The sequence below is a fragment of the Haliaeetus albicilla genome, chromosome Z, assembly GCF_947461875.1.
Source record: "Haliaeetus albicilla chromosome Z, bHalAlb1.1, whole genome shotgun sequence".
Classification (NCBI taxonomy): domain Eukaryota; kingdom Metazoa; phylum Chordata; class Aves; order Accipitriformes; family Accipitridae; genus Haliaeetus; species Haliaeetus albicilla.
Genome location: NC_091516.1, coordinates 14,423,453 through 14,438,067, shown reverse-complemented (window position 1 = coordinate 14,438,067; position 14,615 = coordinate 14,423,453). Strand labels below are relative to the sequence as shown.

Sequence of the window (14,615 nt, the reverse complement as noted above, 5' to 3'; positions counted from 1 at the left end):
TGATTTTTCTCTCTTAATTATGCAACATGCTAGACATGCTGAAGAAACTATCATTGGCTACAACACTATAAAATAATTTCAGAAATCTCTATGTTAGATTGTAAGGGAGATACATCAAGGCAGCCTCATTTCCTGGAAAAAAAGCCAGCTTTTATTCCTGGATATCTTTGGGTCTCAGCTACAGCTCATTAATACTTCCATACAGTTTCAGTCATCATATATTCTAAGTCATTCTTTAATGACTAGTCTCAAAGTAGCAGTGATACATGCAGAGCTTGCAGTTTTAAAGTAAGCGTCCATAGTTCCTTTTAGCCATTATACTTCCAGGCAAACCCAAACTTGTTGCAAAAAGATGCAACACCTGTTTCTTTGCAGAGATGGTCACTCAAGAGATTCCTTACAACAGATAGGAGTATTCTGATTCATTCCTAATCATAGGAGACATTTGCCGTCCTGGAAGATGTCAGAAGATGGTATCAAGCCTCGTCTCAGTAACAGTTGAGCTTCAGCACATTAGAAGTATTTATTTGGAGAGCCTGTTCTTTTTTTTATGCCTTTTTTCATGTCAGCTACAGACTAAGCATTTCAAAATGAAATCTGGCATCAGGAGATCTGTATGGTTCAAAGTAAAGGCTAATAGGAAATTGTTCTTAACCACTGCAACTGCTCTTCTAGCTGGGTGATCAAACTGCATGCAGCCAACTGAAAAAAGCAGCAGGATGTTTTTTCTCCTACTTTAACTTCAATTTCAACATCTTCCAAGTGTTTTCTTTTTAATTATCCTGTCTTTTAAGCATTTTGCTTTATTTCTGATTTGTTTTCTCTTGCCTTTCATATAAAGGATTCTTCATATCATGCTTTAGCTTTCAATAGCTCTTTAGCCTTTCTCTCCTACACATCTGTGTCTGTTAGGATAGGTCAAGTTTTCCCTTCTTGTTCCTAAGATTGTTTGTAACACTTTCTCAGATGTCCCAAACATCATGTGTTTGATCAATCGAGTTCCTAGTGAAACAGAAAATTATTTTAATACTACTGCTGTTGATCTTCTGTGAATAGCAGTAGGATCAATATGATTGGTTTTCCTCTAAGAACAACCCCATTATTCAGCAATGTGTTGGTGAATATCCTCCATTCAAAGCAAAAAATTCCAGCATAAATCCCACTGTGTTTTACATCAAATTTCTCTCCTTCAGCCTCTGTACATTTCCATCTTTATAGTTCCACTACAAAACCACCTTCCATCTTCAAAGAGGTTCCTTAAGCAGGTTTCCCCTGCTCTTCCTACTCTTACATAATTTAAATCCAAATACACTCATTTTCCTGAGCCGATGGATGGGAACACTCCCTTATCAAGATTCTACATTCTTAGAATGTAAGATCCTAATGGGTAAATATGCATCAGCCAGACTCCCTGTTGGTGTTTTATACAAATGATCATTGTTTCAGTTAGCAGATTTTTTTAATTGGAAGTGAGCAAAAAATTTAAATACCTTAATAGTACTCTTCCTAGCTCTTCACTCAAAGATCCTAGAGAACACAGAAAAGAAAAAGGCTCCCTATCCAAAACATCTTCATAATAAACAAATCTCTACAGTCACATTAACTTTCTCCTCCCACCCAGGGAAGGTGCAGAAGAGAACAAATTTCAAAAGACAAGGTGAATACGGTCCTTTCAGTCAGTCTTAAATCTAACGATCTGAGCATTAGATTGGTGTGCTAGTGGTTTGAACAGTAGGCTTAAACACTCCTTCTTACCAGAGTAGGCTAAATAAGAGGTTGAACCCATGCTTCTCACTTCCTGGAGCACTGACTGCAGAACAGCTCCGGAATAAATGGACAACCACTTCTGAGCTACAGTTAAAAAGATTGTTCCAGCCCTTCCAGGACTGCACAGAGATTTCAAGAAGTTTGAGAAACCAAAGAATCTTAACAGCTGCTCTGAGGCTAAGCTTTAGAAAAGGGTGAATTGAAGACATATCTTTCATTATCAGTTAGTCTGAGTAGTTTTCTGCCCAATACATGGGCATGTCTGTCTCAACCTAAGACATCTACTTCCCCCACTGCATCACTTATGACTTATGATTCCACTTTAGAGCAGAGACTCTAATTTTTAATTTCTAATCAAGCTTTGCAGCACTCAGCTATTGAATATTTAATGAATTTAGCCCTTAGAAATCAAACTGAGGCACATAAAAACTAAAATGGAGATGAACCTTTCCATAGAAATCATTGACAGAAAGTAGATTTAATGGAGTCAAGAATCATAACAACTGGAATTAGAAGTGCTGCAAAAATCAAGGGGTTGCAGAAATTGTTTTCTATAGTGAACTATAGTAATTGAGTTTATATACAGGTACCCATAATACACAGCAATTTCTTAGCATGTAAGTTCCCAAAGACTTGATACAGAACTTTTTACAAGATGAATATCGGTATCAAATTGCTGTTAAACAGGTGACAAAAAAAAAAGAAGTCACTTACTTTGCATTTAAATATTCAAAGATGACCAGATGTACTAAAAATACAGACCTTCCTAATGACATTCCCCGTATCATATGTGTATATATAGTAGATACAACAGAAAAATGCAGATATGAATAAATGTTCTAAAGGTAAATTAAGCTGAAACTCCTACATAATCCTACAAAAATTAAGTTTGACAAAGACACCTCTTGCAAAATGAATCATACAGTAAAATTAAATTCTCACTTCACTTTTTTTAAAGAAGGCCTTTTCAGTTTTCTGGTATTTGATCTGACTTAACAATCCTCAAAAAATGTACACAATAGGGTTAGTGGAACTGTGCACCAGCTTACAGGGAGCGTTGCAAACTTGCTCATCTTTGCTGATAACAGGCAAGAAAGATTTATTCAAAACTTCAGAGTGATATGCTACTTAACCTCTGAAATCAGCATTAGGATTAATCCTCTAGTAGAGAAAACACTTTATATAATTGAAAAAAATCTACTCATTTGATGAATTCTGGAAGTATCCTGAAAGCTCCTTCTATTTCCTTTTCTCTTTCCTCGTAACAGTTTTGGTTATACTCTATAAAGAGCACCTAAATACAGCCAGGAAAGATGTAACATGGGGACAACAGCCATTTAAAAAGAAAACGGAAGAAACAGAAAATACTTATTTTGCCCATATGTTTTCCAGGTTCTTGATGAAAGTGTTCACATTTTTAAAAACACTTTTGATGAGCACTTTGGGAAATTCCATCAGATTTGAAACTGGAAGTAGTGCAACTTCAAAGTTTTGTGAATCAAAGTCTAAGAAATACCTTAGGACTAACTGAATTGTCTACATCTAGGGAATGTAAACACTAAAATATTTCAGTCAGGAAACAAGAGAAAGTCTAAGAAGAACGCAAATATATTTTAAATGCATACACAACTTCTGCCAGGCCAGAAGTATGAGATTTCTAGAACAGCAAGACTTGCATGAGTTCTTCACATTTACTGCATGGATGCAGTGAGTGCAATAACTAGAGCATTTAAGGCAAGAATAAAAATCAGAATTCTGTTCATCATAACAACGGAAAATAACAGCAAAAAAGTGCTAAAATAATCATGAGTGAGAATCAGTAACAGCGTTGACTTAACTATTACATAGCCATAGAACTTGGAAAATCCATACTGGGACATACCTAACTGGAAAAGCATTGTGCTCCACCACACTCCTGTTAAAGCAGGTAACACTTGCAAGAAAAAACTGCAATTACCTATTACAAATCTCAGTTCCCACTGTCTGAATGATGCAGCTGTTTCAACAGAATTTTGTAGTGAAAATGGCTTTGGACACAGAATAGGAAATTCCAGCTTGACAAGCTTGCATCAATACTTTTGTGAATTAAGAATACCTCAGAGAATCATGAAAAGCAGCAAATGAATGATAACATGAATAAGAACTTCCTGTCGCATACATTTAAATAACTGTTCTTGCCATCTTCTTAGAAAAGAGCATAAATATCCATCCTGTATCAGGCTTATCATACCATTCATATGAATTTTCAGTGAAAAAGTTGGGACACTTACATTTTTCCTTACTGCTGTTACTATTATGTAAAAAATCCCCATCAGAACGCATTGTAGGGAAATCATCTTCATCATCCTCCACCACTAAATTAGAGAAAGAGTGTGTTATGGGAGTGAGAAAGCTTTTCCAATTCTTTAGTGTGCAAGAAAGGATTAAGAGCATCTTCACGGCTAAGCAGCATTTAAGATTTTTTTTCCTATAAAAACAGTCATGAACCACCACCACCCCACCCCCTTTTTTTTTTTGACCACCATCAACATTACTATCAGAAACCATCAGGAGACTAACATTTGCTCAGTGTTGAAGCTTAGCACTTGATTCTATGGTAAGAACAACATTATTCTGGTGTTACAACTGGATAAGCAGGGAGCCACAATTCAGCAACTATCTACCCTTCTACACTAGAAAGTCTGCATAGACATGGAATTGTACTTGTCTACTGTTTTCTTACTACCAAAAGTTTCAGGCTGCCAGAACAAACTCAGGGATGAATATAAATGCATGGATACAAGAACAAGCTGTGCTATGAGAAGAGCAATTCAGATACATGTAGGCATCCACACCCAAGTCTACTAGGGCCTCCAGTGTGCACTTAGTGCCAGCCAATACATCTTAGGAGCATTCATTACAGCAGCACCTTTGCCTTTTTAAAATAAAGTATTGCTGCTAATGAAACTAATATCCTATTGGCTTTTCAAAATAACAGGTAAGAGACATGGCGATAAACTAACTTGAATTTATCTTATGAGGCTAAACAATTATTGTTCTATAACATCGAACGCTTAAAAGAGCATTTCTTTGCTACAGTTGACAGCTACAGCTTAATATTAAAATTAAGCAGATTTTTATGGGAATCCAACTTCTGAAGTGAAAATAGTTAACACTATTTAGGCAGAAATATCTAAGATTGATCCCTATACTAAAGAGTAAATGTAAGATACATTATTTTATTTATATGGCATCAAGTGCTATAGTAACTATTTTGAGGGCTGCTACTGCATAAAAAGCTACATTCTACAGAGATAATAGTTTTCAGTTACAATTTTACCTTTATCCCTCTCCAGTTCATCTTTGGAAACCGCATCTGCACAGGCATCAAAGTACTTCTGTAAAGTATCGACTTGTCTACACAAGATGTCTCTAAAGGTTTCCATTTCTGCAAGTTTCTCACGTAAGCTATGACCCTTCTGAAAATACAAGAGAAAAAAGCCTGAAACACTTCTACAAACTCAGGAATAGTTCAATGCATAAATAAAAGGTGGACTTCTGCAGCTATGAAGAACAAATTCCAGTACACTAAGGACATTTTATGTATCAGCAGCTATGAAATACTGTTAGTGTTAGAAGGAGGTAAGACAGTGTATACAAGTGTTCCTTACTCATTTTGTTCACTGGTCGCAATTTTTCGTCTTGACTGCATCTGCTACTTTAGAGCATTCAAAGGCTTATTAAAAATGCAATCTTGCATGCTACCAACTTTATGCCTATTTGCCTGAAAACAGTCAGCTCTAGTTTAAGATATTTGTTCCAATCCTTACTCCCTTTTCTTGTGTTGCTCCTCTTCCCAGAAGTACAGCCCATCCAAGTTCATATGTTAAATATTTATATGCGTAAGACAAGGAAAGCCATCATCTGTCTATCAGTATTAATCAAATTTATTAAGTCACAGAATCAGCATTCATTCTTAGAGGCCCTGATATTCTGAGGAGTAAACTAGGAAAGGTTAATAATTGCTCCCGCAGGCTTGATTTTCTTGCCATTGGAAGATGACACCACAGTTTAAAAGGGACAACTGCACAGAGGCATGAAAGAGCTTCCTGTATGATCTATTTATCATATGACGAATTTCTAACACTTATAGTAAACCAAATATTTTGTATTTTTTCTACAGTTGTGTGAATAAGTTTTCACATAAGATATTTCTTTTCCAGTTGCATGTGTTATTTACACACTAATACTAAGAAAATGTTATTCACTAACCTTGAACGAAGAGGTGGATGTCGCAGAGTATCCACTTGCTCCAGAAACAAGAGACACCATGGAGCCATGGCGTCGTAAACTTGACTCTGATCCATAGCCAGATTCAGTCTAAAAAACAAACCACACACAAAACTGGAGTGCTGAGGCTTTTAATAAAAAAGAAATCATGAAAGCAAGATTAATGTTGTTTCCTCTGAAACCAGTCCATTTGTTTTCTTGTCAGGAAGCAGCAGGGGCTTAACTCAAATTGTGCCTGCATATTTAAGATGCTGATGCAGCATCTGTAAAGTTACTATGAATCTATTTTTTGTTATCATAATGATCTGTAAAAAATTAGTTATCTATTAGTTATCTATTACCTATTATGTGCCCCCAAATGAACAAGGCAACATATATTTAAGGGTTCAAAGAAGGGACAATGTTCCATTATTTTGGTTTATGTAATCCCTGCGAAGCAATTTTCACACAGCATTCAAAAACCTGTAGTACTCCACAATTAATCAGGGGATTAACATGGTTCAGTCAAACCTTCCAATCATTCAAACAGTGCCATTTCATTTTTAAAAGCAACAAAACAGAGATCATAGAAAAGCAGACAATTACTGCTATCAAGTTTTTTTTTCCGCTCGTTCCAGGCTTCATTAGCAAAATTCTTAATACTAGACTGAAATTATTTTTTACAACGAACAAAAGTCTACATAAAACAAGGTGAGATAATAAAAGCAAGGGAGAGAAGACAACAATAATAACTAATTAAATACTGAAAAAATGGAAGAAAAACACCTCTTGATTAAAATAACATTAAAAAGATCTAGAAGTTTTACAGTTTCCCTCACAAATCAAACATAAGCAGATACTGAGGAACTGGAAGAAAACTATTTCCCTGCAGCTTAATGTAAATGGCCTGTGCATGGCAAAGGAGAAGAAAAAACCCTGAAAGAGAATGTAAGACATAAACAGATGGTTCAGAGTAATATTAAAAATACTGTTAATAGATGAGTTTGATCAAGACAGTGACAACATTGTGAAGGACTTTTGACAGAAATAAGAAATTCTGCAGTAGCATAGAAATTCAGACGGGGCAGGGAGAAAGGGAGAACAGGAGACAAAAATGATATAGAACAAACAAGAAGCAATGATGAAGTTCTAGCTGTTGTACTTTTTATGGAAAAATTGGAAACTGCATAGCCTTTGGGAAGGCAGGAGAGTGCTCATAAATTAGGATGCAAATGAACTGAAAGAGCATAAAAAGCAAAGAGAAAGGACAAAGTTGTTTAAAGTGTTGGTTAAAACAGGAGGATTTGGACAATACTGCAATGTGTGGGACAAAGTATGTATGTTTGGGTTACAAAGGAGCAGTGGCAGAGAAATGCAGTTTTAGAGAAATGAAGGTATGACTGAAGAAAAATGTGAGTCCCGGAGTTGTCAACACAATTTCTGAATGAACATGACTGAATGAGATTATCCAGCGAAATCAAGCAAGAAGGAGCCAAGAGCCAGTTTCTGTTTGGCCCATTTAAAGAATGAGGTAGAAGACAAGAAAGCATTGAGGAAACAGAAGCGAAACAGGATGATTAGAAAGTAGAAGCGGAGTTGGAAAATTAATATGACCAAAAAATGCAGGTGTAGTTAGAAAAAAGGTACTCCAAAAGTCTTGGTGGAAGAAGGCTAAGTGATCATCAAATTAAAAAAAGGCACTTGTAAATTCAAAAGATTTAATAAGGGACATCTTAAGTTCATTGCTTCATTTACCAAAAAATTAGAAATACTACAACTTATCTGAACTAGCCCAAATAGAAGTTTATGTTTAATGACAGAGTGAAATGACAGAACACAAGACAGTTTCCTTACGTCATACTATAAGGATGTATTAATAATTTAGTAATTTCAGCTATAAATCATGAATTTAACCCTACTTTATACTAAGCAAGAGTCCTAGAAAAACAGCTACATAAGTGTAGCAACCAAAGTGCTAAAAGCTCCATTTTTTAAGAACTAGTCCTACTATGTGTTTTAAAGCTTGACTTTAAAACATCTATTGGAATAGGCTTTTTGTTAAAAACATTCACATTGGTTACATGGGGCTTCTTTAGAATCTCAGTTCAAGTGTCAAGCAGTATACCTGGCTTTGGTAATATATTAGGGATATTGGACCACATTTTGAACTGCAGTGCAATTCAGTGCAAAGCGTATACCTTAATCTACTGGGTTTTAATTTTAAGTATAACAGAAATCAAATAATGAAGCTTTGAATAGTTTTTTTGAAAATACTCAAGTAAGAGCTTTTGCCTCTTTTTATGGACTAAGTCCTCCAAAGGCTTGACAAGTAAATACAAAGTAGATAAGGGAATAAAAGGATTTTTAAAAGGACAAGTAAGAGGCTTGGGCATACAATTACTTAGTTTCCAAAGTGTTCAATGAGTATAAACCTCAAAAGAGCATTTTATAACAGTCACACGACACTGAAGCATGAAACATTTCTTTTAAGATTTCTTCTAAATGCAAATCTAAAAAAAACTTCACTGTTTTACTAACAACTTCAGTGTTTATTTAATCATACGCTACAAATATTAAGATGACTCTGTGCTTTTACTACAGTCAGTTTGACAGTGGGGACTCATTCTATTTTCTCTGTAAGTTGTACACACTAGAAAGAAGGTAAAACTTCATTACAATAGGATATGACTTAATGAACAGATCAATTTAAAAACGTAGCCCAAATATCCATTGCATTGAGGTCAGAGCATTTTAACTAAGGAGGGCAAATGTCTTCCGATTGCTTTTTCCTTTTAAGTGAGAAAGACACACCTATGCAAAACCTGGATTTAGGCTTAGGAAGTGAAATTTCTGAATTTCTCTATTTGAAAATTTAATCAAAGTCACATCTTAATAGTACTACTCTATAACTTACAATACTAGATGCAATCTTAGAAGATCTGGTGACTTATGTTCTACATTTTAATTAAAACCTTTTCTTCCAATATTATGCATTCAGTCAATGCTCAGTTAATTTAGTTCACAAAATAAAAGCCAAGAGTGAAAGAAAAAAAAAAACTTCTTTCCATATAATATGTAAGCTTCATTTTGTTAAGGTAAGTTTTCAGCAGTACATTTATTTGACTCATATTTATGCTTGTGATTAATAATTCCACTAAACAGTTTATCGACACTTCAGAACTGTATACAAGACAGAATACTCAGCTATCGGCTGTGTACAGTTATCAGCTTGCAAACCCTACCAATAAAAAGGTGCTGCATAAAAAGCATTAGGCAGTTTTAACTATTTGCAACCAAGAAGCAAATTCAGCAGACGGAACAGACTGAACAGCACACATGAATCCAAAGCACGTGCATTCACCAATCACCTTCACAGAACTGTCTCAGACAATTACGTTTTAATAGCCAAAGGGAAAAACTAAAATAACATTAAGAATACTTGTTTGTCAGAAGAAACAGAAGATAAGTATTCCTTTATAACTAATGCAGAGACAAGCCATCCAGCTCACCACATGCAAGCAGCTTAACACAAACAATGAAAGCATGCATCATGCAAAGCCCCACCATTCTACTACTGCAACATCTAAATGAGAGCAGGTCACTGCCGCATTTATGTCTTGCAAAGCAGATCATCATTAACTATTCACTGCAGAAATTCTCAATTACATTGAGAAGAGGAATGTTGACACAAGCTTCTTCCGTTTACAATCTTTAATTTCAGAAGATCAAAATTGGAAAAGCAGGTAGAGTCCATATGATAGAAGCTAACAGTCTCTGCTTGAAAACAAAATAACTTGCAGAAGTTGTATCAATTCATACGATCAAGCACTAATGCGAAATTACCGTGCTCAGTATATAGATGCAGTTCTTTGTAATTCCATGCATACATCATAGCTTCAAAGCTACACTAAAACTGGCATTTGTTAGTACATTGCAACACCTTCAGCTTTCTAAGGCGGTGCAAAAAATCCATTAATCCTTTTATTATGATAGATCAGAGGAAAGAGCCACATGATCCAAAGCTTCATGTGATTCTTTACTGGAGCAGGTGCTGGTATCAGCAACAAGGCAGCACATCAGAAAAGCTGCTTTCAGTAAAATAGCTAAGTATTCGCAGAATCATATTGCAGACCTCCATTATGGCTCACACTGATCCGCCAGTTAAGGATTTCCTAAAGTGGGTCAATAATACTCTCAAGCAAAGCACAGACCCACAGGAAAGCTCCCCCACATAAAAAAAAAATCAAATAAAGCAAATTATTCTCCCATGTCTTCAAGGAATTATTTTGATTATGTCTCAATTTAGTTCCTGTCAAGCACTTCAATGCATGTTTGTCCACCAAGGCAGATATTTTCAGTTAGCATTATAAATTATTTATTATTTTACATAACACAAGCAGCAGGCAGCTCCTCCCTCTAAGGCATATGGCTCACCCTAGGAGGTGATGAAACAGACATTAGGATACAGTGACTCTAATCACGTTCTCTGCAGTATTTGTGGAAAATCCTACTAAAACATCCAAGAGATCAAACCACAATATCTTATGAAAAACAAGAATGTGGAAAGAAGTACAGATGTAAAATTAAAGAGCTGGAAGGTACTATGAAAGACTTGGTGAAAACTAAGCAGACAAGCTCTGTAAAACACTTATGTTCCAAGAGCAATTTTTAGGCTTGCAGCAAATGCTTCAAAATATACTTGAAGAAAGAATGGTTACTGCTAGGGTGGACCAAGGAAGGGCTACCTAGGGATGGCTGCAGACAGCAAGAACACCACAGACACTACAGGTAGGGCAGTCCAGGATGCATTTCTGAGGATTGAAGTTAAAGATCCAATTAACATGTGTCTGTAGGTCTGATTTTTCAATTGTTTCATAGCCCCTGACAGTGGAAATTTAAGGTTTCAAAAACAGGGTAGTTATTATCAGGAAGGCAGAGATAGGAATTTCACAATCCAGGTCACAGCAGCTGGATGATGATTCCCCTGCCAACAGCCCTCTCCCAAGCACAGTGCAGGAGACTACTTAGAAAGCAAAAAAAGCTTCTAAAACGACCTTTCTTTGCAACTGCAAAAATGGGTAAAGAAATGTAGACATATTTTTCCTCCAGCAGTGGCAAATGTTGCTATTCCATAGTGAGTAAGCATACTACGTGCACAGGAGGAAAAAAACCAGGAATTCTGAGTTGAAAAGTAAGCATAAGACAACTGGAAAAAAACCCAGAAACTACAGCAATATAGCCTTAAGATTATTGTAACTGCTATAGTCACTTGTCCCATCTAAGTAACAATTATCTTTTGGGTCTTTACTTCTCAAAATTGATACACTTTTGGTAAGTCACCACGTGTTGCCTGCAGACAATAAGCCTCTTTAACAGCTGCATGACTGAGATGGGTTGACCCTGGCTGGACACCAGGTGCCCACCAAAGCCTTTCTATCACTCCCCCTCCTCAGCTGGACAGGGGAGAGAAAATATAACAAAGAGCTTGTGGGTCGAGATAAGGACAGGAGAGATCACTCACCAATTACCATCACAGGCAAAACAGACTCAGCTTGGGGAAATTAACTCAGTTTATTACAAATCAACCAGAGTAGGGTAATGAGAAATAAAACCAAATCTCAGAACACCTTCCCTCCACCCCTCCCTTCTTCCCAGGCTCAACTTCACTCCTGGATTCTCTCCCAAGCCCCCCAGTAGCACATGGGCATGGGGATGGGGTTTACGGTCATTTCATCACATGTTATTTTCTGCCTCTTCATCTTCCTCAGGGAGAAGACTCATCACACTCTTCCCCTGCTCCAGCGTGAGGTCCCACCCGCAGGAGACAGTCCTCCACGAACTTCTCCAATGTGGGTCCTTCCCATGGGCTGCAGTTCTTCACAAACTGCTCCAGCATGGGTCCCTTCCACGGTGTGCAGTCCTTCAGGAGCACACTGCTCCAGCGTGGGTCCCCCACGGGGTCACAAGTCCTGCCAGAAAACCTGCTCCGTGGGCTCCTCTCTCCACAGATCTGCAGGTCCTGCCAGGAGCCTGCTCCAGTGCAGGATTCCCACGGGGTCACAGCCTCCTTCGGGAACCCACCTGCTCCGGCGTGGGGTCCTCCACGGGCTGCAGGGGGACAGCCTGCCTCACCATGGTCTTCACCACGGCCTGCAGGGGAATCTCTGCTCCGGCACCTGGAGCACCTCCTCCCCCTCCTTCTTCACTGACCTTGGTGTCCGCAGGGTTGTTTCTCTTGCATGTTCTTATGCCTCTCGCCGGCTGCCATTTCCGTCTGTCCTAACTTTTTTTTTCCTTCTTAAAAATGTTATCACAGAGGTGTTACCACTATCGGTGATTGGCTTGGCCTTGGCCTGCGGTGGGTCCGTCTTAGAGCCGGCTGGTATGGGCTCTCTCTCGAACACAGGGGAAGCTTCCAGCAGCTTCTTACAGAAGCCACGCCTGTAACCCCCCCACCCCCGCTACCAAAACCTTGCCACACAAAGCCAATACAATGACCTAGAGTAGTACACAGGCTCATAAGTCCTAGAATCACATACTGATTTCTAAAGGGAAAGGGCCGAGAAGCAGTATCAACACAAAACATTGCAGAGAGAAGGGAATACAGGTTGACAAAGAGGCAACTAAAGGCAAATGACTGGCCTTTATCTTTATCCACGTAGTTCACATCCATGTTTAATTACATGGAGGTGTACTGTTTTTCCATTAATTTCCTTAACTGTTAATGTACACAGGAAAACTGTTCACCAAATATTGTTCAGTATCTTTAAATATTAAGATTCCATAAAAGCTAAACAGGGAGAGGCAGGTGCTCCAAAAACAGAATGAAGAACAGCCAGGATCCTGAGCAAGAAGGCACCCAAGAGGCCACAGAGAAGGTGAGCAACAGAATGCCTTTACCATCCTGCTCCTCAGGCTTGGGAACCACTATGTCAAAGTGCAATTTTACAGAATAAAACTGTTCCCTGAGGAAAAGTACCAAAACCCAAGCTGACAATAACTGCATCCCCCTGTATACCGACATAGTAATAAAACTAAAGCAGCTTGTACTGCTGGGCCATGAGGCTAGAGCAGACTGGGAGAGGGCTACATTTGTCCCTTCTATGAATCTGGGCTGTCAGGAGAGGGACAAGTAAGATCTGTAGAGCTACAAAGGAACAAGAAATCTCCATTCTGCTATTAAACACTGTCAGGAAAAGCACTAATATTCTAGCCTTGGCTCCCAATGAACTGAAGTACATGTTCTTATTTGCTTTAATGCTTTGAAAGCTAAGAGGGAATACTCACAGACTTTAAAGAATGAGTTCATTCAAGTACATACTGTTTGATCTTGGTTTAAGGATAGTCCTTGTGCAACTCTGCTTTTAAAAATAAGAACAGCTCTGATCCCAACTGAAAGCACTTGCCGTATTGTTCTTTTTAGAAGTTATACAAAATTATGTAATAGTTCAATTGCATTTAATAGTTCTATTAAATATTATTACAGCAAAGTTATGTATAAAGCTCGAAAGGGAGAGTTTCCAGGGATGGGGCACAAGTACTAGCAGGCAGATGAGCCAGGAGGCAGCAGGGGAAGCCGGAGCAGGAGCCCAAGAACCTGCCTCTGAGTCCTCTTCCACGATGCACCCACTGGGTAGAGGGGAAGCCTGCACCCTGCCGGGGCAGAGCACTTGGGAATAACCCAGCTCCCAGCCACAGCTGTGGGGACTGAACTGCACACCATGCTCACAGCTAACAGACATTTTGGTAACATCTTACCCTTCAAAGTGGCAGAAAAGGAATGGTCACCTCTTACTCCACTTGTTTGTTTGTTTGGTTTTAACCTATTTAAGGTAGTGAAGTATTATATTAATATCACTTCTGTGTAGAAGTGGAAAAATCACATCCACAATCAGTGCTACACTGAAGAATCTTGGGCTCAAAACCATAACTGGACTTGAAAGGAGAGACCATGGTTAAGCAGCGAAGGTTTTTTTCACCTTTGCGGAAAGTTACTTGTTGCAAGTCCCTTGAGTCAGTTTTGGTCCTGGACTTGAAAAGCCTACACTTTGCTTATTCAGAAGAATCATTTTTATATCAAGAAACCCTAGAATTGAAAGTACAGGTGCAGGCAAGGTTCTTACTTGCACAGGAACAAATGAACTACAAAAAGCTTTACAGCAACACAGAACAAATCCATGAGCAGGCTTACCAATGAGCAGAAAAACTATCAAAGCAAATGCTTCTGCAAAAAACACAGATCATTGAATCTCGTGTTCACCTAGTGCAGTTAACAGTTACCTTGTCACTACACGTGGCAACAGATTTATTTTTTTCTCTCTACTCAATCCTCAGACTTTCATCTAGCTATCAGAATAGAAATCTCTGTTAAATGCTTGGCATACCCCCGAGTATGCAATAGGTAGCAAGCACTGGAGGATGAAGACAGTTGGAATTGTCAAAGATGGAAAAGTCCATATTATGTTTGACAGAGAACTGAAGAAAAATTGATTTTACACCCAAAGGAAAACCATGAGAACACATTCAGTTTAAACTGCAATCTTACAGCAGTAATTTGGGAAAAAACAGGGAAAAAGAGGCCTTTACTTTCAACACGGTGC

The 14,615-nt window shown here is 38.1% G+C and overlaps 1 protein-coding gene across 2 annotated transcripts in view; it reads right to left on the bottom strand.

Moving 5' to 3' along the window:
* The window catches only part of CERT1 (ceramide transporter 1), a 75,268-nt gene that overhangs the window by 24,390 nt on the left and 36,263 nt on the right, over positions 1–14,615 (bottom strand). For both annotated transcript variants that reach the window (XM_069776218.1, XM_069776219.1), the window contains exons 4-6: positions 6,019–6,126; positions 5,087–5,225; positions 4,038–4,121 (exon numbers count right to left, since the gene is read on the bottom strand). In XM_069776218.1, the coding sequence (XP_069632319.1) occupies positions 4,038–4,121; positions 5,087–5,225; positions 6,019–6,126 (331 nt within the window). The remainder of the gene's footprint in view (positions 1–4,037; positions 4,122–5,086; positions 5,226–6,018; positions 6,127–14,615) is intronic.